General features: G+C 39.4%; 1 protein-coding gene across 3 annotated transcripts in view; it reads right to left on the reverse strand.

The window, feature by feature from the left end:
- LOC149167736 (thioredoxin H4-2-like) overlaps nt 1-27,081 on the reverse strand; it is a 283,584-nt gene that overhangs the window by 141,134 nt on the left and 115,369 nt on the right. For 2 of the 3 annotated variants that reach the window (XM_089433114.1, XM_089433115.1), the window contains one exon: nt 7,263-7,348. The exons of the other annotated variant lie outside the window; for it this stretch is intronic. In XM_089433114.1, coding sequence (XP_089289240.1) covers nt 7,263-7,286 — 24 coding nt within the window. In that variant the 5' untranslated portion in view covers nt 7,287-7,348. The remainder of the gene's footprint in view (nt 1-7,262; nt 7,349-27,081) is intronic. 3 annotated transcript variants of the gene reach the window in all.

The raw sequence follows: 27,081 nt of genomic DNA on the forward strand, positions 1-27,081 counted from the left end.
TCTATTGGGCTTCTGAGCCTACTCAAGTTGTTGGCCGACTTGACAATTTGATTTATAACATAAATAAATTCATAACTTCATAAATAGTTATCGGAATCGGATGATCTTTAGGTCAATCCTACACCTCTCGACAAGAGGGATCCAATAAAAATATCAACTGCCATAAATAAGATGACCCACATGGAGTTTGGCCCTAGTTTCCAATTTTAACATAATACTAACATATCGCTTTCTTATGAGTCCCATAATCTAAAAGATCATAACTTTGCACTAAGTAGTTCATTCATAAAAGCACTTGACTAATCAATCTCAAGAATTGAATATCTTTTGAATGATTGATATTGCTTAAGTTGGTAAATCAAAGGATATTGGACTTGGGCATCTTAATGTTTAGTCACTTGTTCCTTTTAGAGATCTATTTGTTCTAATCATCATTGTGGCAATCTCTTAAAGAATTGTTTTCATTCTTGTATCGTCTCTAAAGAACCTTGGCTACTTGTTCCTAAGTAATATCAGGGATAAGTGCCCTCATCTTTCTTATAGCCGTTATTGTCACTTATTGTTCATGGTTAAAATGAATATCTATTGTGGATGATAATTTTGTCTTTGACAGATTGGTAAATCATTATAAGAGCATTAGTCTTGTCTTTCATTTAATACTTGAGCAATTATCTCTTGCTTACATTAAATACATCGTTTTGGGCACTATTGAAATTGAGCACTTTATCTTCTGGTTAAGATTGTCCTTCATTCGTTAATTAAGTACTCTTTTGTCTCAACTAAGGATTAATTGTAAGTTGTAACTAAGTACTTAAAATCATAAGCAAATCTTAACTCAAGAGCACTCAATCAACTTGCATTACCATTCTAGGCCTAGTCTTCCATTAATTAATAAACCTCCAAGCCTAAGCTTGGTTGATAGACATATAGGGCCACCCTTCATCTTGTAGCTTGCAAAGGATAGACCCTCTCTAGTGGTTAACGCAGTGACCTTGCAGTCGTTAGAGCCACAGTCTCTGCAGCACCGGATGCATCGGGTGGTTAGATTTCAAGGGGAGGTATCATTAACCAAGTCTTTGCTTGCTTCACCTTGACTTCTCTCTACAACTTACTTTAGAGACTAGCCTCAAAACAGTTGAGGATTAAGGGATTCACCTAGTTAGGCATTTAACTAAAATAAACCAAGACTTTGCATCTCACCTAGATTGTAGGACTTGCATTTCATTTAGGATAGCTAAGCATCTCTTAAGCAGCGATTGTTCATTTGGTCATTTGGTACTTAATCAATATAAAGCAAGTAGTTGACTCCATAAGGCAATGGTCTCACTAAAATAATCCAATCTAATCTATTAACTTCCTAAAATCAACCAAGTGGCTAGGCCACTCAACCATGTCTCCCAAATTTGTTAGTTGCTAACAAATCTCGCATTTTCACATTTCATAGGGACTACCCCCCATAGCCTGTTGTTGGGAGATAGCTAGAACAAAGAGGTCGGGGATCAGAGTGACAACCCTCGCCTTGAGTCAGTGTCACACCGTGCCTGTGCAATTTGAGCGACAACAATTAAAAAAATGTCGAAATCTGTGATATTCCAAATGGAAAAATATCGTAGATAATAGAAGCAATGAACTAGCTACAACTATTAAATTCATAAATGCACAACCATACACATTTGAACACGAAAATATGGGCAAAACCTCTGAGTCATTATATTAATTTTGATAGATAGGAGTACAATAAATGAGATCAGAGGAACTTGGGCTAGTTATTGCAAGCTAGTCAAGTCCCAAGGGAAAACGGAGTTGCCCAAGTGCTGGAAACTACTCTCCCCAAGTCTTTGTGTTGAACCATAAAATTATTGCCACTGTTGCTAAAGGTGCACTGAGATTTCGATCGTCAAATCTACTCCAAAAATTCTGCAAAATTAAATGTAGGCTCTCCGCACCAGCTCCAGCAAAACCCAGAAATATCTCACGGACCCAAGTGATGGAATTGGGCCTGGGGTAAACTGCGCCTTCCTCCAACAATTTTCGTTGTTGGATGCTAAATGGAACTAGAAATTCCACCATTCAAAGTGCTCAGAAAATTCTGTAAAGTAAATTCTAGCCTCCTCTCACCAAACCCACAAAAATCCAAAAAGAGTTTGGGTTGAATCCACTGAACCCTGGTGACCCCCAACAAACGCAAATTGCCCAAGGGCCAAATTTGGCCAGAAAATGCCCCACAAAACTAGTACTGTTGAATTAAGCCCAAATACACCACTGGAAATCTCTCCCAACTTCAGCTAAATTATCCCCTAAGGAATACCTCCAATCTCCAGCCCTTATCTCTCCTCAACCTCTATTCCTCCAACCCCTATGCAAGCCTACCTGGAGACCCCTACACACTTCCAAAAATGTTGAATTTTGGCCCAAAGGTATCTCTCAAACTCAACCCTGCTAATCACCACAAAATCTCTCGCTAAATTAGGGGAAAACCCCTGCAAATCCTCTAGTGTTCTAGTCCTCTGTAACTAATCTCCCCACAAGCAATTCAAACCATCGTTGCGTCCTAGAAGAAAAACATACCAGCGGAAATAACCTGCAAATACGCCCAATGGAAACTCTAAATTGAGCTCTCTAAATTATGTCACTAGGGAGACACTCGAAGTTCTCTGTAAAGAGGGTGGAATTCCCACTCAGAAATTCCTTGTGCTGAACAGCATGGTTGTCTTGGCTAAGCAGCTCAAGAGAACTAATGTTAAATTGTCAAATGATCAAAGATACCAAATGGAGGCCTCCAAGCTCTATTTATAATTGTTGGCCCTCTCTCCCTTGGTGATCCCCACCTTCCACTAATTCGCACCCCTTTCTTTCTCTCTCTCTTCTCACTAGTGCAAATTGCTACTTGGGTCAAATTTTCTCTCCTTGTGGTCCCCACCCTCCACTAAAGCTGCAATTTCCCCTTTTTCCTCCTAAGACCTAATGCTGGAATTGCCTCCTCTTCCAAAAATCGTCTCTAATGCGGAAAATCAAAATTGGGGATATTACAAAATCTCCTAAGAGGGTCAAAATAGTCATAAGTGATGATGATTAGAATAAATGATCCTCTCCTCTATTTTTATGAGTAGGAGCTAATATTAGCCTAATGACACCCCTAAAACAAGTTTAATCACAAAATATGCTTGGGTCACAAGCAAACCCACTAGCTTCAATCCTGCATGCTCTAATAATCCCACAAGGGTAAGCCGCTAGGCTTGTAGGGTTGACGCCATGCGTGAAATAGGCTACAGAGTCCAAATGCCATGTCCAAGTGTTATGATGTGTCCAAGGTGATGTAGAAGCGTGTAAAAATCAAGATTTGATGGTTGGCCCTCAAATTCAACTCAGTGGCTCCCTGTGGTCCCAAGATCCAGTTAGGACACCACAAAGTGGCCTCCATGGGCCTCCAACTGCTCAAAGTGTCCTCTGCTCCAACATTAAGGACTTCTTAGGTGCAACTAGCCCTCCCTAGTATCTAAAGGTGAGACCATGTTCATTTGGGTCCTGAATCAGCTACCATCCATCAATTGGTGCTAAAGTCAGCCTGGGGTCAAGCTGGTCTAGGTGTGTCATCCTTAAGAATCATCAAATCCATTGCAAAGTGGTACAACGTCATAGGTGCAGAGCATGCCCTAGTACATATGTCAAATATTGTTGTTGTTAGAAGGCCCAAGAGTCTCAACGCTTCACTTGTTTATGCATATGCTTCTCTAACAGCCTAAGTACCTATGGAAAGGTTCCCAAGACATGGGCTATTTAACCACCTGACAATCACAACACTAATTCTAGTGAAATAAACCAGTGATTAGGGACAAAGATCTTTATTCTATTGTATCTAAGTAAACCAAGCTTGGGTATCATGGGCCTTTGGACATGGCACTTGGACTCTGTAGCTATAATTCCCCTTCAAAATCAGGGCCTTGAACTCGTACTGGTGTTTTCTCCCTAGGTAAGAATGGCTAAAGGACAACCCTATTAGGTGTTTCCAATCCCTAAGGGGAAGTAGCATTTCCTCAGTCCACCTTTCAATTGATAGGTGTTAGCGAATCATGATGATCATAATGGAGGGGATAAGGCTTCATGGCCAAGTGTCGTGGTCAAAGGGAACAATTGATGGGGGATCCACATCCTGAGTTTATAGATGTGAAGAGGGAGCAATCGTGGATGCATGAGATACCAACTCGGCCTTTGTTTTTCCACCTCTCTTATGTGTCTTTTACTTTTTCTTGATTTTTCTTTGTATTATTGCTCATAGTTCAAGGGTCAAGGCTTGCTTTGAATGATGTGGGAATGGTATTACCCCTTAATGATGAATCAGTTCATTGCTCATCAAGGTTGAGACAAGCAAAGGGTTCCTTCTTTTGATGTAATGGAGCAACATGTGCTCAAGTGAGGTAGAGCTCATGCTAGGTTTCTGCCCACATGCTAATCTTTATGTCCGTAGCCATCTTTTGCATTTTGATATTCTTTCTTTTCATATTGTTTTGTTGTGGCCATGATATGCTCTTTTTGTTTCTTTTAGCTACATCAACCTCCTAGGACAAAGTTTTCGAGCCCTACCCAGGTGTGGGGGCATATGGGTGCCAAATCCCAAAGAACCAATGGTCAGTTGAACCCAAATAATGGAGGTGAGACAGGTTCTTGTAATGTATGATGGAAAGCGTTAAGCATGACGTAGAGATTGATGGAACTATGCTATCTCAATCAGGGTTTCCCAACTAATGTCCCTACTATACCCATTCGGCCATTAGGGGAGATCCCAATGGACTAGGATCGAAGATTAACTCCCCCATTTTAAGCGAGAGAACAAGATCACGGTCAAAGCCCATCCTTTTTCCAGATCAGCCCATAATCCATATCAAATGCCCCAAAAACAAACAAAAGCAAGCACCCGATTGCAAAATGATTAAAGTGCATTTTGAGTGGAAGCCCACTTTCGTCCATGTGCTCATGCCAGATGGGTGAGAAGCATATGGCTGATGCAAGTGGCAGAGATATATGACATATCATCAACTAGTGGTGGCTGTCAGGGGCAGCTGGCTATGTGGCTGATTGGCTGGCTGTCAAGAATAAGAGAAAAAAATTCTCCTATAGGGTTTACCCATTTTGGTGGGTAACAGGATCTCTATAAGAAAGCTCCACAAAATGTAGGGTGGGCTTCATGCTTTATTTATCTGACATTGTATATTGGTCATTTGAAGCTAATCTTCTTGCAGCTATAAATAATCGAGAAGAGCTTATGGCCTTGTACTATCCTTTGAAGTGAGCAAATGCAAAGGGATTCTTCTCTGGTCATTCATTACATCAAAAGCTGGGCACAGATTAATAATGTAGAATTAGTAAACATTGCCAGTCAATTAAAGGATATCCTACAATCTCTCCCTCATATTGAGGCTCAAGACATCTTTAGGGATCATAATACTGAAGCTGATACTTAGTCTAAACAGGGTCTTCTTCTGCAGGAAGGACACTATCAACTAATTTGCAGAACCAAGGACACAGACAGAACATCAGTGGACTACTGTGTGACTCCTAAATGGAGGCATGAAAGTTCTTTTAATGTTGTATTTTCTGGAAGACTTTTGCTTTATCTGGGATTGGTTGCAATCCAAGGCTATAATGGATACTTTTGTGGAATGAATATTTGACAGAACTCATGTGGCGAAGCTACAATTGGTAATATTATACTAAGTTTAGGGAAGAGGCTTTGTACTTTCTTTAACCTATGTTGAGGAAACGTGGGTTCGGGGACAGGGACGGGTGCGGGGATGGGGACGGGTACGTCATTTTTCGAAACAAGGTGCGTGGGTTCGTCGGGGGTATATTATAATTTTTATATATATATTATATTTTATAAATTATAATATATATGAATTTGTATGTTTTTCAACTTTAAACAAGAAAATTAAAATATTTTTGATTTAAACTTTAAATATTTAAACATGCACATCATTGAACATTCAACATTCGCAATGAAATTTCAAAATTTCTAGTTAGATATCAAGTGAAAATTGGAGTTTACATATTAATAAGATTCATGATATATGTCCATCCTCATACTACATTCAAAATTTGTCTCAAGGCATCTCCAAACAAGAACTGGGAAATTTTAAAGTACTAAAATAAAAATATCTAATAGTGAACAATGGCTTCCTCAAGTGATGTCATCAACATCACTCAGATCTTCAGTTAGCATGCTCTCTAGGTAGGGATCACTCTCATCTTGAGGCTCTTGCTCATCCATAGCAATTGGAGGTAGCTCAATAAGGCCATCTGGTTGTATCTCCTCATCCACACACATAGCATCGTTTGTGTATTGGTCCCATCTCTTGAAAGGAGCCTCGTATCCAGGGTCTTTTTGAGATATGAGACGAAGTGTGCTATGAACATACACTAAGTTCTCTACCTTCTTTGAGAGCCCAACATATTTCTCTTTACTAAATGGATAAAGGCATAAGTACTCCAATTCCTCTCGCAAGATAAAGAACTAGCTACCTAGAATATTAGGGGAAGCCCATTAAATTAATTAAAAAATAAAATATAAAAACTAAAATGAACCCCAAAGAACCCAAAAGAGCCTGATTTTGGGGTTCCCAGTACCCATCATCAGGGTTCTCCGTACTCGTCAAGGCAAAAGAACCCAATTTTTTTTAATGAAGAACCCGGTTCTTCATAGAAGAACCCGGTTCTTATGGGTTCTTCTCAAAAGCACCCGAACCCGAATCCGGTACTTGGGGACGAGAACCCGGGACGGGTTCGAGAACCCCACCCCCGGGTTCGGGAACCCATGCAACATAGTCTTTAACTAATGCTATCAACATCTACAGAATGTACTATATTTCTCCTTGAAATAAAAGTATGTTTTTTTCCCTGGAAAGAAAAAATTATTACCAAGAACCAAAGTTTTAACACACCACAGGGGGAATTTCTCTTGACAGTTACTGAACCCAACCAAATTATGTTTCATAGAATTTCTAAAAACATACCTCAAGTACACATCAAAACCTGATACACAAAAACTTAGAGCTGATTATGATTCTTGTCAAGACTGTTGGTTTCTGTAAAATCTGTAAGTGAATTGACTATCAATGGCACTCGCATTGCATACTTCAATTGCTTCACCATATCCATCCCACCCATTGGAAAGAAAATATTGAACATGACAGGACTGAAAGGTACTCTTGAAACAACAATCCTGAATGTTTCAAAGGGCATATAAGGAATATATCTCAGATTGATACCTTTCCGCTGAGACAGTTGCCCATTTGTATTTCAGAATGCTGAATCCTTTGGAAGAAAAGAAAATGCTAGCGTGTCCAAAACAAGTCTATCAAAAAAAAAAATCACAGCCAATAAGCATCATATAATTGCAGGAAATTTTAGATCCAATTTTTGCTGAAAGGATAAATCAAGAAACAGACCATTTAACAAAAGTATATTCAGGCTAATACAGCAAGCTTAATTGAAGTTCTATATCAGTTACTTGAAGCAAAAATGACAACATAAAAGCGCATCATGGAATGACAAAGTACACCATAGAAAATGGACATCGATTTTGTTGCAATGCTTTTCTATAAATGATTTTAGTGTGTACATAGTCAAACCACTTCAAAATCATGAGGCATATGATGCATCTGCCTATCAAGAAAGAGCAAAAGGGATTTTGTGCTCCATTCATATAGATTTTATTTGAATTGATATGGGTTTTGGAAAAAAATATTGAAGGAGCTATATATATATATATATATATAGGGTTATGTCAAGTGGTTAAACCACTGCAACAGATTTGTACTATTAAGGCTGTATTCAAGAGATCACGTGTAATAGAGTGGTATATATGTATGCATGGCTCGTCTGCCTCAGGCTCCCTGTGATATTCAATGCAGCATTCATATAGGCATATATTTTCTCTCCATCTCGTGTTTATTATGAAGCATGAGTATGCTCTTATAGAAACCTATATGGTATCAGAGCATGGGGTATTTCTCAATGATGGAAGGTTATCTAGGGCATTTCAGCAGCATTTTTCTTTCAGTTCAACATCAGAGTGATGACAACCAAATAGGGCAACACCAATGGTGAGTTCCAAATGTTATGAATGGAAAGCAGCAAATAGCATTTCTTTTTATGAACAATAAATATCGAAGACACATGTATCCAGGATGCTTTCCTAGAGAACTGGCAACTGGTTAACCAGATTTCTCAGTGGGTGTAAACAGTAAGTATAGTTATACACATGCATAGTCTTCATATCAATTGTAAAAAGGTTGTACCCTATGAAAAATTTGCGCATGAGACAGCAAACAGTGAGATTCTGACTTTTGTATACATGATCACACATGAGAAAACAGACACCCAGTGTTTAACGGAGAATGTCCCCACAGAAGTCAGGACAGAAGAAGCTTGACATCTTTTAGGACGTCCATTGTGTTTTTCTGTTTTGAGGATTTAAAACTCAAACAAAAATAAAATGCAACTTTATTTAATAAAGAAGATTGTAAGGAGTCTAATTAATGAAGTTGGAGTCACAATTGGTACAAGGATGCAATGGTTGCATTATTAAAAAAACTGCCGCCAGAACATGAAAAGTTGAAAACATAATATTTACAGTCTGTTTAAAGGAAATGATACTACGAAATAAAAGATTGAGAGGAGTAATGTAGCCATTCACAATGTTGATGGTGAAGAGGGAAGTATCGTTAATACAGAAAACTAATGATGACTACCTATTTTGACCTTCAATTACCAGCTGCTTAGGTGGGTCTCCAGTCAAAAGTAACATTAGAGAAGATACTACATGTTGGATGATTGTCTAGGGGAATTCACAAAATTCTACCTTGCCACAACATGAGAATAATGACAACTGGTTGGAAGCACCAATGATGAGTTCTAGATACAAAGGAGGATGATGCCAAGGTTCTGCCAAATTATTCTTCCAATGCTTAATTTTCCATGATGTAATATTGAATTAACAATCATAACTAACCACACTAGAAATTATTGAGTTTTTTCTATGCATGCATCCTGACTGCAACAATATTATCACTCACACAATTTTTACAGAGTAATGAAAGAGCAGCAAATGGTTGCTTGGAATATGCATCAATTCAAAGAGTAAGAACACTGTCTGTACATTCATTTGCAATACTCCACCAAAAACAAAATAATATCATATCTTGAAAAATATATTACAACAAGATAGTTTTTTCCTTCCATGAATCAAGAGAGGATTCATAATGGAATGAATTAGCTTTCTCCTCCTCTTACACTCATACTTCCATCAGTTTTTTCCTTCCATGAATCAAGAGAGGATTCATAATGGAATGAATTAGCTTTCTCCTCCTCTTACACTCATACTTCCAATCCTTCTCTAGTTCTCCACATACTTACTAATTTATAAAAATCATTCTAAATCTAAAATAGGATCAAGATCCATAATAAGTGGATAAGACCATTATTTTAGTAACTAATTTGGAAAAATCAAAACTAAGACTACTTTTCTTTTATTTTTTTCCTTTTTTTCTCTAGCCTAATCCATAATATTCGATGATAATGTTTCTAGAGTCCAACTAATTATTACAAAATTAAAATCATTACATGAGGAATCCAACTTCCTCAAAAAAAAAAAATATCTAATAAAATTTATAAAAGTTTGTTGATGTTCCTGCATCAGACTCCCGAGGAACTCCTGGACTCCTGTCCAAGAGATATTTAACCCTTTGTTGTAACTTGTCTTTGGCTGAAATTTTTCATGATGACTTAAATTTCCTCCGGCATCCCAAGATTCTCCATTAAACAAATGAAGTCTATTTTGGTATGCTCTTGGAAACTTAGCTCTCTCAATTCTTTTGGCTAATTCCTTTAGGAACTTCTTTGGAAGGACCCGAACCTGTACAATTGAAACCATCTTTCCTGCGCATGAAACAAACATGTCAGAATTAATTTGAAAATTTTTCTTTATGGTTCCCAAGGTACTTGCTTTGTTGATCGCTTCCATTTCTTGTCCAAAAGATTCTGCATTATGGTTGTCTTCATCTGGAATTTGGAGATTTTCACACATTAACTTCTCACTGGTTTCCAAAGCAACCTTCTCCTTGACATTCTTTTATTGTTCATTTATTAAAATCTCCTCATTCATAACCATTTCTGCCATGGATATTCTTAGTTGATCTCTATTTTCTACCATAAACATTTCATTGATTATCATATTCTCATATTCATTGAACATATCTTGCTTTTCTAAAAACAAGTGATTTACCTCAATTATTGGTTCACATTCCTTGCATTCTGCTTCATCCTTCAAAAATTCTTTGTTATCCAACATTAACACCTGATTACTACTTGCATCCTTTAATGGTAGAAGTGTATGTAATTTCCCATCTTTCTCAAAACTGTAAGTGTTTTGGTTTCCATTATGTGTTATGTCCCTGTCATATTGCCAAGGCCTTCCTAGCAGAATATGGCAGACATCCATTGGCAAGACATCACACACAATTTCATCTTTATAACTTCCAATTTGAAATTCTACCTTACATTGCTCAGTAACCAGACTAGATAATATGTGCTACCGCGATCAATCACAAGTTTGCAGCACTTACCTTTGGACTTACACATAGTTCTGAACAAACTCCTCCTTTGAGTTGGTTCTTTGGTCTCTTTTTCTGCTTGGATCAACACTCTTTTTAATAACAAAGATTCACCTTCCTCGGAAGCATTCAAAACTGCAACTAGATCTTTATCCTCCTCCTTTGCCTCTGTCACATGAGAACCCCATTGGCTTCCTGATCTATGTTCAGCGAATTCCCAAGACATGTGCCTGAATTGCCCACAATTGAAACATCTAGGTTGATAATCTCTTCCTCGACCTTTGCCTCCGGAAAATGATCTCCTCCCTCTAAAATCACATTCTCTTGGTGTTTAACTACTGGAACTTCCTTCTTCTTCCTTTGGAGACTGAACTCCTTGTCTGTTGGTTTGTCCTATATCCTTTACAGGGCTTCTTCCACTACTCAGTTTTTGTTTCCGGACAATCTTCTCTTGAGCTTTTAAAGCTGCCTGATATGCATCTTCCATAGTTTTCAAAGACAACAAGCTAATTTCATCTTGAATCTTAATGTTTAATTTGTAAAACTCCTCAGTATATTCTTTAGCAGTCATGTTACTTTGTTTAAGGTTCTGTAATTGCTTAAAAATATTAATACGATAATCCTCAGGTAAAAATTTACCTTTAAGTTTCGCCACCATCCTGTCACACTCTTTAATTTTAGCGTTTCCTTTCCTCCTTCGTTCAGCTTGTAACTCGTCCCACCATAGGGTTTCATGTCCTCTAAGTCTATTCATTGCATACTTGACTTGCTTATCCTTGTCAACATCCTCATAATCAATGTATTTATCTAATGCATGTGTCAAATCCATTAACTCATCAGCATTCAAGTTACCTTCATATAATGGTACTTCCATTTTTGGCCTGGCAGACATCTTGGCATCATCTTCAACATTTTCTCCTCTATTATCTCCTCTGCTTCTTCCTCACTAGAAGGCCTATTCTTCAACATCACTGACATCTCCCATGTCAGATCCTCTTTTCTGCAATGTTTTACAACTCCGACTCAGCCGAGGGTCGACTTCGACTCTGACTCCGACTTGGTATCGACTCAGCCGACTTGATTTCAATGACTCGGTCATTGTAAAAAATACATTAAATATTTATTTTTTATAAAAACACATAATTTTAAAGATTTTCATTCATGTTTCCAAACACACAGCATTAGAATATAGATAGAAGACAACATATGATCAAAGTAGGCTCATGAATATATCCATTATATTAAAATCGCACCTAGTGCATTGTCCAATACATACATGATGATGATATAGAGATCAAAACAAAAACACATAACCAAGGAGGCTAGAAATGGCCTCTACGACAAAAGCCTGTGACCAGTACTACTGGCTACTGCTAGAGTTGCCAACATCATCTAGCTCAGTGTTACTTGGGACTGGGAGCAAAAGCGGGGAGTGGGAGTGAAAATGGGAGCGGGAGCGACATTTTCAGAAGCTCCCGATTTGGGAGCGAATCCCGAAAGAGTTCGACAACCAATGTCACTAACATCAACGTACATAGAGGGATTGGTGCTCTTGATTAAATATGAGTTCCATACCTTAATACATGACAAAATTCAATGGAAAACATTGCAATCCCCCAACCCTAAAATCCTGAAAAACCGATAAGTCTGCTGGATTTTGAATGAAATCTAAAATTCTACTTTCTCCATATGAAATCCAATGAGGCGGAACCACTCTCAAACATCCTGAGTCATTTCATGGTAATGTTAAAAATTTAAGTAAAAGTGACATTCTCCTTAATCTTCATTTTCATCCTTTTACTTTAAGAATTTAACATTACCATGAATAGCATAGCCTTAGTAGGGAAATATGATCAAATACTAGGGTTTGGGAGAGGGGAATGGACCCCAAAGACCAGCAAACTAATTCATAAACCCCTTTGGAGTCCCCCACACTTAGAAAAATTTTAAAAAAATCAAAAAAAGGCGTGTTTTTATGGTTGACTGGCCATTGTTAGCTACCCGGCCGAGTTATGACTGACTCGGCCGAGTTATGACTGAGTCGGGTCAGTCATAACTCGGCCGACCAAACCGAATTTTCTACCGGCTTGAAATTTTTTTTTCTGGTTCGGACCAACTCGGCCGAGTCAGTTCTGAGCCGACCGGATCTTAAAACAATGCTTTTCTGTGCAGCTTCCATGGCTGCCATCCTCTCATGAAGTCTCTACAATTCTACCTGCAAAGCCACATTTGCTACAGGTCTGCCCACTTGTGCTCCCCGAGTTACTCCTCTTGTTGCTCCTCTTCAATCTGCCATAACTATTGTTGTTGCTCTAATACCAATTGATGCCAAGGTTCTGCCAAATTATTCTTCCAATGTTTAATTTTCCATGATGTAATATTGAATTAACAATCATGACTAACCACACTAGAAACTATTGAGTTTTTTCTATTCATGCATCCTTACTGCAACAATATTATCACTCACGCACAATGTCTACAGAGTAATGAAAAAGTAGCAAATGGTTGCTTGGAATATGCATCAATTAAAAGAGTAAGTACATTGTGTGTACATTCATTTGCAATACAACACCAAAACCAAAATAATATCATATCTTGAAAAATATATTACAACAAGATAGCTTTTTGCTTCCATGAATCAAGAGAGGTAATGGAATGTGTTGTCACACAAATTGTCTGGGCAACGCGACAACGCTCAGACTGGGGGCTGTCACCTGATCCCTGATCCCTCCGTTTTAGCCGTCTCCCGAGGCTAAGGGGGGTAGACCCTATGGGATAAAAGAAGACCAACCATGGACCAGTTGGGTTGGGAGACACAGCAAGGCAATTTAGCACTTGATTGATTTAGAAATTAATGTCCCAGTGCCTTATGGAGTTAATGATTAAATAATTGTTTATCAAAAGCTGCAGAAATATGAACTTTATAATTCCATGATTAACAATCATTTATAAGCAAAATGAAAGATATTCAACAAACGCACAACGCTTTAACAATAATCCAGCAATTAAATTTATAAAGATTGAATACATTAAACCACGAAATTTAAATGCTAACCAGCTCACGAAAAAATTCACCACTTTTCAATAGCTAATCATTTAAGCACATTTAACTATAAAGAAGTGAAACATAGATACCACAAAAATGAATTTTCAATTTTTTGCTAAGCTTTTCAATTTTTTTTTTTAAACTTAAAATAAAAATAAAACAAAACTCGAAATCCTAACAAAGTTAAAATCTATTCTAAACTAAGCCTCTAAAAAAATTAAAAGGAAATTTTTAACTTTTTATGAATGAATATTTTTTTTTTTTTTTTTTTTTAAATTTTAAATTCAAAATGAGACAAAACTAAAAAAAATAAAATCTAATCTAAAACTAAACTAACACCTAATCTATAGAAACTAAAAAGGGAATTTTTTATGCTTTATATATATATATATATATATATATATATATTATGAAGTTCCAAATTTAAAAATAAATCTAAAACAAAAAACGGATCTTTAACAAAATTTATAAAGTTCTAAACTATAAAAATAAATTGAATTCTAATAAGGAAAATTTATCTCTATAGCTAAAAACATTAACCCTACGCTAGACTAAACCAGCATACGCACATATCACAAAAAAAAAAAAACTAAACTACAAACCTACGTTGTTTATAAAATACAAGTGAAATGTAAAAAAATTCGAACGCACTGTTAGCTGTTGTGTCGTATATGTCCAAGTGACGGCGGAGAGGAAATGTGCAAGTGCGATAGGAGCTGCGTAGGCGTTTTGCAGGTCTGGATGTGACATAGATGAGTTGCGTGGGAATTGGCTGCAGATAGTTTGACAGAGGTCCAAGGTGTGGGCAGAATCATGCAACAGACAAAGGGTTAACACGTAGGAGCGTATGCGATGTGAGGGAGATGAACACGCAGGTGGAAGAGGGAAAGCATGAGAGTTCAAGGAGGAAACGACAAGCAGAGAGGGTTTGACGATGAAAGAACTGCGTTTGATATCGAAAAATGGCAATGTGCTGGAGGACAACGCAGGCACGGTGTGGCGATGGCTACGTGAAGGATGGCAGTGTAACCCGGTAATGGATTAAAAAAAATTGCATAAAATGGACGGCAGAACACTGCGTGAAATATCAGTTGGGAAGGCCACAAAAATTTACAGCCACTGGCAACGTATGAAGCATGGATGGGGAAGAAAAATTCAGATTTCAAATGTAGGTTGAAGACTGCACGGGATAATGAGGAGATGGACGCAGCAACAGGGGAAGTATGGTTGCGGTTTGAAGCAATTGAAAAAAAAAAAATTGTTGCAAGGAAGTATGGCAGCAAGAAGGATGCCAATCTGGAGGTTTGGACAGCATACACCTTAAAAAAAAATTGAAATTTTTCAGTGAAAATGAAAACCCCGAAAAATTTTCAAGATTTGTACCTGCAACCTGCAAAAACCGAAAACCCAAAAGTAAAATGTGCCAGAAACAAAACTGAAAACCCTAAAACCAGCTAAAAATTTACAATATTTACAGATTTTCGACTCTTAAATAGCCAGATTTATCAACAATCCACAGTAATATTTTCAGAATTTAAATTTAATGAGAGATACTTCAGAAAACCCTTCATGCATTCATAAAAAAATTTCAAATGATAAGCCTGGGATTAAAACTGGCTGGGCTCTTTCAGAAAATGCAATCCGGGAGTTGGTTGGTTCAGCCGGGAACTTCCCCTAACACCCGGTAAACTCAAAACTAAGATTTCCTGCACAGCTTAAAATCAACCATTAACATAGAGGGAGAAAACAACAAAGAAATTCAGATCAAATGGAGATACCTGCCATTATATTTCAAAAATTAAACTATCATTCAAACCCCAGAGATCAAACAAGATACTTGTGCCTAAATCAATCTTCATCAAGCTATTATCAATCGCTGAAAATAAAATTATGCAGAAAAATAAAACATTTTACAGCATTTCCAAAAGAGTAACACCAGCAAGATTTTCAACCCCAAAGTCTTTCTTTATTGCACAAAAAATGACTACAAGAGAGCCTTCTTTAGCACCAGACTCTCAGATCCAATCTGATCTCAAAGGACCCCTGACGCCCTATTTAAAGGAAAATTTCCCAATGGCTAGTTCGAATGATCCATGTCAAAATGATCTCAACCGTCGATAAGGATCAAAATCCCTTTTAATCTCATCCGTCGAATTTTTAAATACATTTTAATATAGTAAAAAATTGAAATTCTGCATTTATTTACTCAAAACTTTGACTTATTATTATTATTATTTTTTTTCTAAAAAAAAATATTTATTTTTTTAAATATTTTTTAATTATTTTTTTAATTTTTTATTATTATTTATTTATTATTTATATCTTTTATCATTTTTATATTTTTATATTTTTTAATTTTTTAATTTTTATTATTTTTATTATTTTTTATTTTTGGATCCTCAAACTTAGCCTTTGGAAAAATGACCTAGGACTTAGGACTTAGGACTTATGAGATGATTAAAACATTTTCTAACCCTCAAGATACTTTTCATCATGACTTTTACAATTTTACATCTCAAGGGGGGAAGCCCATTTGACATAGACACTCATAGACCACCCAGTTCTGCAACACAACTATAATCTAGCAGATCAAGCAATTTGTAATAACCCAACCAAATAGTTAGAATTATTTCCAAATTACTTTTACATAGACTCGAAGCACACTAGGATCCCCCTAAGATTCTAATGACAAAATCCATTCTGGCTTTGGGGTTAGGCTGAAGGAAAACTCTGTCGATCATAGATCGGTGAGACAAAAAACCTTCTAGAACGTAGATTATCACTAGAAAATTAAGTCCACCTAGGCAATTTACATACATGACTCAGATCTACTAAGCTTATTTACAGTTTACACATGCAACCTAGGTTTACAACATAACATGATCGGGTTGAAGATGATAGGCATGGACACGTCGATCAAGCATTGTCCCTTTTTTGCGAAAAAGGGGGTGTACTGCTATGGGTAGTTGACATATAGTGGTCAACAAAATGAATTAGCTTTCTCCTCCACTTACACTCGTACTTCCAATCCTTCTGTAGTTCTCCACATACTTACTAATTTATAAAAAAATCATTCTAAATCTAAAATAGGATTAAGGTCCATAATAAGTGGATGGGACCATTATTTTAGTAACTAATTTGGTAAAATCAAAACTATGTCTAATTTTCTTTTCTTTTTCTTCTTTTCTTTTTTTTCTTTTTTTCTCTAGCCTAATACATAATAATGATTCTAGAGTCCAACTAATTATAACAAAATTAAAATCATTACATGAGGAATCCAACTTCCTCAAAAAAAAATATCAAATAAAGTTTATTAAAATTTGTTGATGCTCTTGCATCAGAGGAGAAAAAAAAGTAGCCTTTAGGTAACAGGGATCAACAATGATATCCTAGTTCAATAGGAAACAAACTTCCATGGCACTTAGCTCAATAGAAGTAGAATACATGGGAACCAAAGCTACTAGTTGGTTAGGAGTTGGAACTTACATCCCTTTACTATGACAATCAAAGTTGTGTCAAACTCTATGACAATGATGAATCTAGTGCTTCATGACAAAGACGAGCATATACAGATCATATATACTTCATACGAGACAAATTTCAGAATGGAGCAGTGAAGCTCCAATATATTCTCATAGATCAGCAGGTAGTTGATATTCTAACCAAGGGCTTGGGAAATAGGAAGTTTGAGGCATTCAAAGACAGACTTGGATGGGTGTAGAAATCCTTCATGTTAAGAGGGAATGTTCAGGAATATAGCTTGGATAACAGCTTCCACAAAAGTTCAATGTGGACATGTTGTAAGTCGTTTCAGTTATTTTCAAAAGGTATTCATTTTTGTAATTCACTTTAGCGAAAAAATGAAAAGTCTTATACTTAGCAGTTAAGTCAAATAAAGTGTATTTCATGCATGCTTGACCTATACTAGAATTAATCTCAAAAATAGACTAGGGTTTTGGCAGATTAGGATTTCAACTAAAAGGATAAAGACGAGTCAAAATAGATGGTTTAGATCTAGTTGAACAGTTAATAAGGTTGAGTGACTAGGAGGGACAAGAGAGAGATAGCAGGTCAGCTTAGGAAGGAGGATTAGGTGTTCAGGGTAGTGATTTCATCTTGAAACTCAAACCTTAAACCAGTAATGTACTTGCAACTTTTTCATCATTCTCTTCTACATGTCCAACCCTAATGTTTAATTTGTAAAATTCCTCAGTATATTCTTTAACAATCATGTTCCTTGCTTAAAAATATTAATACAATAATCCTCAGGTAAAAATTTACCTTTAAGTTTTGCCACCATCCTGTCCCACTCTTTAATTTTGGCTTTTACTTTCCTCATTCGTTCAGCTTGTACCTCGTCCCACCATAGGGTTGCATGTCCTTTAAGTCTAGTCATTGCATACTTGACTTGCTTATCCTTGTCAACATCCTCATAATCAAAGTATTTATCTAATGCATGTATCCAATCCATTAACTCATCAACATTCAAGTTACCTTCATATAATGGTACTTCCATTTTTGGCCTGGCAGACATCTTGGCAACATCTTCAACATTTTATCCTCTGTTGTCTCCTCTGCTTCTTCCTCACTAGAAGCCTCTTCTTCAACATCACTGACATCTCCCATGTCAGTTCCTCTTTTTTGTGCAACTTCCATGGCTGCCATCCTCTCATGAAGTCTCCGCAATTCTACCTGCAAAGCCACATTTGCTACAAGCCTGCCCACTCGTGCTCCCCAAGTTGCTCCTCTTGCTTCTCTTCGATCTGCCATAACTATTATTGTTGCTCTAATAACAATTAATGCCAAGGTTCTGCCAAATTATTCTTCCAATGTTTAATTTTCCATGATGTAATATTGAATTAACAATCATGACTAACCACACTAGAAATTATTGAGCTTTTTCTATTTATGCATCCTTACTACAACAATATTATCATTCACGCACAATGTTTACAGAGTAATGAAAAAGCAGCAAATGGTTGCTTGGAATATGCATCAATTAAAAGAGTAAGTACATTTCCTGTACATTCATTTGCAATACAACGCCAAAACCAAAATAATATCATATCTTGAAAAATATATTACAAGAAGATAGCTTTTTCCTTCCATGAATCAAGAGACGTAATGGAATGAATTAGCTTTCTCCTCCTCTTACACTCGTACTTCCAATCGTTCTCTAGTTCTCCACATACTTACTAATTTATAAAAATTTATTCTAAATCTATGTAATGATCCTAAATAGGAAATACAGGTGATAACAACAAATATTCTACACAGCAAAATACAAAAACAAAATGTTCAGCAGACACACATATAAAAACTGTAAATGGAGAACTTCTAAGCCATTTTATTAATTTTCTGCAAGCCAAATACAATGGATGATGGAATGGTGCACTTGGGCTTGTCTCAATGGACAAGCAGGACCAAACCCAGGTAGGAAAAGGGTTGAGGTGAAGGCTGCCCAACTATTGCACCACTCTTCATTGTGCTACCCAAAAAACTGTTGCTCTGTTGAAGTTCGAATGGCTGGAACGGGTACTAAAACCACCCATAAACTTATATCCTTTTAACCCTAGACTCCTTGTCCAAAACGCAAAAAAACCCAGAAGGGATTTTAGCTAGTTTGACTTTGGTTTTTCCACCCCCTTGGAGCCTCACCCCAGCTATGGCTGCCAAATTCGACCTATTGGAAACTAGCTGCAAATCCACTTACAAACTCCTCCAAAATGTTGGGTTTACCCTTGCTATCCAACTCCTAACTCCCCAAATGAACTCTTGGCCCAACCCAGCTGCTCTCCAAGCACCACAAAACTCTGTTGTGTGGCCTCTACGTTGTCTCTAAGCCCAAAAATGCGAATTGCTGGAATGTTGGCTCAGCTAGCTGAAAGCTCCGGCGAAAATGTTTGTCCAACGTTGCTACCTCATCTCCCTCACCTCTCGGCAAGCTATGTGATCCCTGCTGGTCTCAAACTCCCTCTGTGTGATTCTTGGTTGCCCAAAAATACGCACTCCCTTCCTCTATGTTGTTGTTGATGCGTGTCACTGCCCCGAAACTCTTGAAAACTCTTGTAGAACAACGTCACTAGAGCGGGCATGGATGGTCCCCTAAAGTAGAGGTTGAATCTCCCGCGTGAGAGACTTGTGGCTAAATAGTCGGTAGATTCGCTAAACAACAGAGTAAACAAATGTGTGTTTGTTTGCAAATGTCAACGATGAAAAACAAAATGAGAGTTGATCTCTCTTTATAACTCCTTGGGCCCGCTTAGCCTCATGTGGGTCCTTCCATCCACCCATTCGATTTTCCCTCCAAGCATATCGAATGGCTAATTCGAAATCCTATGTGGGTGGCTCCCACATTCCACTAGCAACTAAATAAAGTTGATTTGGCCCCTAAGTCCCTAAGTCGAAAGTGTGGGTCAAGAATGTGCAAAATTGTGCAGCAACACCCTGTTACTAATGTGTTTGAGAAGGGACATGACAGTTCTCCGCTCCAAAATGTTGCTTGCCCTCAAGCAACCTCAAAGCTGGGTGTTCCAAAATATGCTCACCCTCCCAGGTGGCATCCTCATCTGGCAAGTTCTTCCAATGCACTAAACATCACTTGTCCTTAAGCAATGCCTAAACAAACAGCTCCTCTGAGTGTGGACCCCCACTATGACTGCAAACTTCATCAGGGTCCCAAATGTGCCATTGGATCGTCCCTAATCGTTGTACTATCCTATAGTGAAGGAGTCCCTCGATACCAGGATCCCAAGCCAACCTGATCAACGTGAAGCCCCCCATGCTCCACTCACTATCCTACCAGATATGGGCATTAGAACCCTTGTGTCTATCACCAATAAGTAGAGCATCCTGACGATCTAAAACTATGTCCAAATCCTCATGACGCTGCTCAACCGAATAGTCCACCCCATCCGCTCTGATTGTCGGCCCTTGAAGATACAACTCAATCCCTATGCGAATGAAGCCTCTCCTGCATGAGCTCCTCCTGAAATCCTCTTGATGGCCATCCTGCCATGTTGACGAAGTCTCCCATGCCCTTAGCAAATCACTGAAACCCGATGGAGAATCTTGACGACCCTCCCCTATAGAAGCTAGCTCACCCCTATGGGTATCTGAACTGCTAAGTAATATGACGCTAGGGTCCCATGCCCAACGCAGCAAGAAACTGTCATGCTGACCCTACGACACACTAGTCATCACTAACTATCTAACATGCTCATACAAGAGACTCCTCTCGCATAGGTCTCGGCCACAATCTATGTGATCATCGAGGTTAGGCCCAACCTGCCAAAGAAACCCAATAGTGTCAGTGCCTATCCCTCCATGGCTGGCCCCAATCTTGAGCAACAATCTACCTCGCCCTATGGTGAGGGATTCGATGATTCCCCATGTGTTTGCCTGTGAATGAATCAATTCACATGTTATCCTGCCCATGCTCACTAAGGAGTGGAGTATCCCACCAATCCATTGGATCCCTAGATCCCATAACCATACTAGAGGTCCACAACCCCCAATCCTCTCTGCCTATCATTGTGATACGCTGTTAGCTGTTCGGACTCCTTCGTGCCCCATCTTTAACTCGTGTAAGTATCCAATAGGTAGGCACGAAGCATCAAGAGCCCGTGTTGTGAATAACCAACTGCTCTGCGCTTGCCAAATCACACAGCAAGATCTATTATCCCAACTCTTGATGATGTGCCCTGGTCCTGTTGGAAGCCTAGGCATCATCCTGCCAACAAGGGCTACCATCCCTTGCACCTCATGCTCACCTAATGTCTCAAGTTGTCGAGCTGCAAAAGCACCATACAACTCCATCTCGGACACCTCCCCAAGTGTGAGCCTAGGGGTGGAACATATGCTACCTCGACAATTAACCATGCTATCCCTAAGCCTATATCTGTCAACTCATGCACATACCAAGTGTCTCAACTGGAGAGTCTCCTCCCAGCCCATGACACGCGGTGTCTCATCCAACTGCCTAGGGTGAGTGTCCCATGCCCTACTGCCTGAATGGAGAGAGTCAAGGGGCAACAACCAAACACTATGTGACTATAAGCAACACCGGAGGAGGATGGGTGGGTATGTCCCGAAGGGTATGATCAAGAATCTTCCAGAATGCTCAAGAGTAATCCTACGGACGTCCTTGTCTCTGCCTTGGATCTGCTGACAACCCCCTCAAGGCCCGATCTCCGCTAAACATGTGGTCACCATATGCTCAACCATGTCCTCATCGATCCTAGGTGAGATGCATCCAATGGTACACCTACTGCCCCTGTCCATAAGTCTCCTTGGAGGTAACGCTCCAAGCGCCCACTGCACTACATCATTCGCCACTGCATACCACCAGTATCACCGCACTCATCAACATGCCATTGTATACCGCAACCTGTCTCTATACACAATGGAATACCCCTGGCTACACCCATATCATCCTGTATCGTCCTGTGTCCTGCCTATGTCACTGCACCTATCACTCCCTGCACATCCTCAATGCGATGCGAGTCACTCCTACCCCACAGTGTCAACCAGCACGCTGTGGTATACCACCATGTATCTCCATGCTCCTTTGCAGGCAATTGCTCCTCGTTGCACACCACTAGGTGCTATTGCCTAGAAGTGGGTCTGTATGCATCAGGGCACATCCCTCTATATAACATTAGACGCTACGACTTGACTCTGTGCAGTCTTGCGTACCACTGCCTACTATCATACCACCCTGTAACATATGGTATCCCGCATGTGCCAAAGTGTCTGCCATTCTAATAGTAACCCTAACATGACACGCGTCATGTCCCCTCGTCCATCCTGGTAGCCATGAGCACCCTAACTCCACTCTTGCTAGGGGGGGTATCTCTATTGTGCCGATCCTCTATGACCCCTAAGACCTAAACCTCAATGGGAGAACATCGTCTCCATACAATATCCGTTCTGGTGGCATACACCTCCTCCAACCAGCTCCTGCCAGAGAATGTTAATCATCTTATGCCCCCATGCGCAACCAACATGCCAAAACAACCAATGGATTCTACTCACAAACCACCTGGCTACTAGCATCGACTAGAACTCCCCTAAGGAATGCATGCGCTCAGGCACGGGGTTGACTACCTCATTAATGCCATAGCCATCCCGCATATTTGATATCGGATAGGAAGCCCCGCCTGGATCCCAATGCCAACCTGAGCCTCCAACACCCTCAATGTCTAAGAGCTCCTATTGAGCTTTACTCCAGACTACAACCATCTCTATGAGTCTAGCCCACTCCACTAGGTACCAACTCAGAATCTCTTGCCATCCAACCCCAAGAGATGGATCAAATGCGCAAACTCTAGCACATAGAACAAGCCCTCCATCCTGCGAGTGTTGCACCCTGCGCAACTCATGTCGCCTCAACTCACCATCCTGGTCAACACATAAAATTTGTCGGGGAACCTCTGCATCTCTCTCTCCGTGGTGCAAAGGAATTCTAGCAATGTTGCAAGCCACATCTATATAAGCCCAGAGAGAGCTATTATCTGGGAGTACTACAACTTTGTTGACAGTCTGTGCATCTAACAACTCTAGGTCAGTTGTGGGCCCCAAAGAACATTGTTCGTCCTCCTCCATCATGGGCACAACATCAGTCACACACTGCCCCTACATGACTAACTCACGCCCCTCTATGTGCTCTCCATGTTGTTGTAGGTGGTTGTCATCCTACAACTCTATCGTAGATCTAGGTGCCTTTATACCTATCAATTCCTCATCAAGGGTGGTGATGTCTCTCGGCACCTCATCATCCTGTTGTGCACTGCTATCACTTGAAAACTCTGTCACGACCCTAGATATCTCAACAACGGACGTCACCTTCTCAGCGGTGGACATGTCTGTGTCTCCTGACACCTCATTAATGGATGGTCCTATGGGTGTATGCTCTACTTTCTCCCCCAAGGTGTCAACTAGTGCTATCAAAGAGGCCTCCAACAATGGTGACTCTTGTGCCACACTTGGTGTACCAATGTGAACCTCACACTCCCGCGTGTCCTCTGCCTCATGTTCAATCTCCTCCTCATGCCCCTGATGTCTATGATCAGGTCTCCACCAGCAACATTGTCTCCTTGACTCTAAGTTGCAGGAAACGTTGGAGAAGGGTCCGTTTCCTGCCAGAAACGAAACGGAAATGAGGAAACTCGTACCATACGGCCTGGAAACTCGTTTCCAACCATACTGGCCCGTTTCTCGAGGAGGAAACGTGGCTAGTACAGCCGGAAACGCGTTTCCAAGCCATACGATGGAGTTTCCTCTTCTAACTTGAGTTTTTCTTGTATTTTTTTTTTATTTTGTCACTTCTAATTTTTTATTAAGCAACTAAAATATCTTTTGGATGCTTCTAGATGCCTCTCAAGTTATAGAAAAAATGATTTTTTGAGTGGGGCAACCTAATGTTCAAGCCTATGGCCCTAATGTTGATATGCAGTTCATGGTAATGTTAAATTCTTAAAATAAAAGTGGCATTCTCCTTTATTTTTCATTTTCATCATTTTACTTAAATTTTTAACATTACCATGAAATGACTCAGGATGTTTGAGAATGGTTTTTGCCCTAATTGGATTTCATATTGAGCAAGTAGAATTTTAGATCTCACTCAAAATCCAGCAGACTTATCTGTTTTTCAGGATTTCAAGATTGGGGGGATTGCAATGTTTCCATTCGATTTTGTCATGTACTAGGGTATGGAACTTGTATTTAATCAAGAGAACCAAGCCCTCTATGCAGGGGAAACTCCCATAATCAAGAGCACGTAGGGTACTAGGGTATGGAACTTGTATTTAATCGAGAGCACTAAGGTTGTTGGACTATGTAGGAGGAGACTCCCAACAAGCATGAGACAAGAAATTAGAAATTTCTCACGGCTGATTTTGGATATTGCTATTTTCATTATGTGATCATTCATGAGTAAATGTGCTGTAAATTTAGAGACTTATAGTTTATGCATAAACAATTGACAATTTAATCATAATGTAATAAATTAGAATGTATCATATATGCTTTATGATTGCACATATTTCTTAAATGTCCTAATATATATATTGTGTTTCCCCGTTTCCAAAATTTGGGGGGGTCACGTTTTGTACCTGTGCCTGTTTCGAAAACTCGTACCCGTTTCCCCGTTTCGTGCAACTTAGCCTTGACTCATCCTCTAACTGTCTCTGGCCTGCCTACTCCTTTTCAGGAGATCTGGTGCCCTGATTCTGTCGACTTTCCCCACATAGTGTAGATGGTTGTAATCCTATGGCTTGTGCACCTCTAGTGTCTATGTTGTAAGGACAAGGATGGATCTGGTCTGACACCTTCCTCAACTGAGCCAACCTCTCATCGCTCCAATGGATTCTACCCCAGAATTCCTGCATACAGAATCTCCCTTGAGCCATGTGTAGTGTACGGTGTAACTCGTCACTGTGCATACATGCCCAAATCTCCCATGATCTTACTAGTTACCCACAGTTGGGCCAAGATCATGCTCTAATACCACTATAATGATCCTAGGATTGTCTCAATGGACAAGCTTGACAAAACCCAGGTGAGAAAATGCTGAACTGAAGGCTACTACAACTGCTGCACCAAACTGAACTGCGGTGCTCAAAAAACTGCTCTGTCTGCTGACTTCGAAGGGCCGGAATCACAACTTTCTGTGCTCAAAACATTATAAGATTTCAGATCCTTTCTCCTTGGCCTAAACCCAGAAAAACCCACGAAATAATTGGCCAAATGTTGACCTCGAAATTTTGGCCCAAATTCCCCTTAGCTCCTCTAGTTGCTAGCTGAGTTGAGACATTTGTTCGACCCCTTAGATCTACCCAGAAAATTCTATAAAATCTGGAGTGTGATCCTTGCCCAAAACCCAGAAAACCCAGAAAAGGTTTCCCTTGGTTCCAACCTTCAAAAATTGACTTTTCACAGCTTAGCCCTCCTCTAATTTCGAACTTTGTTGTTGTGACTGATCCTATCAATCTCTACTCTCCCAACTCCAGCAATCCTCCTCAAATGGACCTCCAAGTGATATCCTACTTCTCCATACCACTGTAATGATCCTAAATAGGAAATACAAGTGATAACAACAAATATTCTACGCAACAAAATACAAAAACGAAATGTTCAGCAGACACCCATATAAAAACTGTAAATGGAGAACTTTTGAGCCATTTTATTAATTTTCTGCAAGCCAAATACAATAGATGATGGAATGGTGCACCTGGGCTTGTCTCAATGGACAAGCAAGACCAAACCCAGGTAGGAAAAGGGTTGAGCTGAAGGCTGCCCAGCTGCTGCACCACTTTGCACTGTGCTGCCCAAAACACTGTTGCTCTACTAAAATTCGAAAGGCTATAATGGGTATTAAAACCGCCCACAAAATTATATTCTTTTAACCCTGGACTCCTTGGCTAAAACCCAGAAGGGATTTTAGTTGGTTTTGACTTTGGTTTTTTTACCCCCTTGGAGCCTCACCCCAGTTATGGTTACCAAATTCGACCTGCTGGAAATTGGCTGCAAATCCACCTGCAAACTCCTCCAAAATGTTGGGTTTACCCTTGCTATCCAACTCCTAACTCCCCGAATGAACTCTTGGCCCGACCCAGCTGCTCTCCAAGCACCACGAAATTCTGTTGTGTGGCCTCTATGTTGTCTCTCAGCCTAGAAATGTGAATTGCTAGAATGTTGGCTCAGCTGGCTGAAAGCTCCAGCGAAAATGCATGTCCAACACTGCTACCTTAGCTCCCTCACCTCTCGGCAAGTTGTGTGATCCCTGCTGGTCTCAAACTCCCTCTACGTGATTCTTGGCTACCCAGAAATACGCACTCCCTTCCTCTGTGTTGTTGTTGATGTGTGTCACTACCCCGAAACTCCTGTAGAACAACCTCCCTAGGGCGGGCATGAATGGTCCCCTAAAGTAGAGGTTGAATCTCCCGCGTGAGAGACTCGTGGCTAAACAGCTGATGGACTCGCTAAACAACAGAGTGAACAAATGTGTTTGTTAGCAAATGTCAAAGATGAAAAACAAAATGAGAGTTGATCTCTCTTTATAACTCCTTGGGCCCCCTTAACATGATGTGGGCCCTTCCATCCACCCATTCGATTTTTCATTCACGCATATCGAATGGCTAATTCGAACTCCTATGTGGGTGGCCCCCACATTCCACTAGTAGCTAAATAAAGTCAATTTGGCCCCTAAGTCCCTAAGTCGAAAGTGTGAGGCCCTCTTCCTTTGTCAAGAATGTGCAAAATTGTGCAGCAACACCTTGTTACTAATGTGTTTGAGAAGGGACATGACAATCTAAAATAGGATTAAGGTCCATAATAAGTGGATGAGACCATTATTTTAGTAACTAATTTGAAAAAATCAAAACTAAGACTAATTTTCTTTTCTTTCTCTTTTTTTCTTTTTTTTTT

The sequence above is a fragment of the Pinus tabuliformis genome, chromosome 5_1, assembly GCF_031772625.1.
Source record: "Pinus tabuliformis cultivar Carrire ecotype Pingquan chromosome 5_1, CPIR1, whole genome shotgun sequence".
Classification (NCBI taxonomy): domain Eukaryota; kingdom Viridiplantae; phylum Streptophyta; class Pinopsida; order Pinales; family Pinaceae; genus Pinus; species Pinus tabuliformis.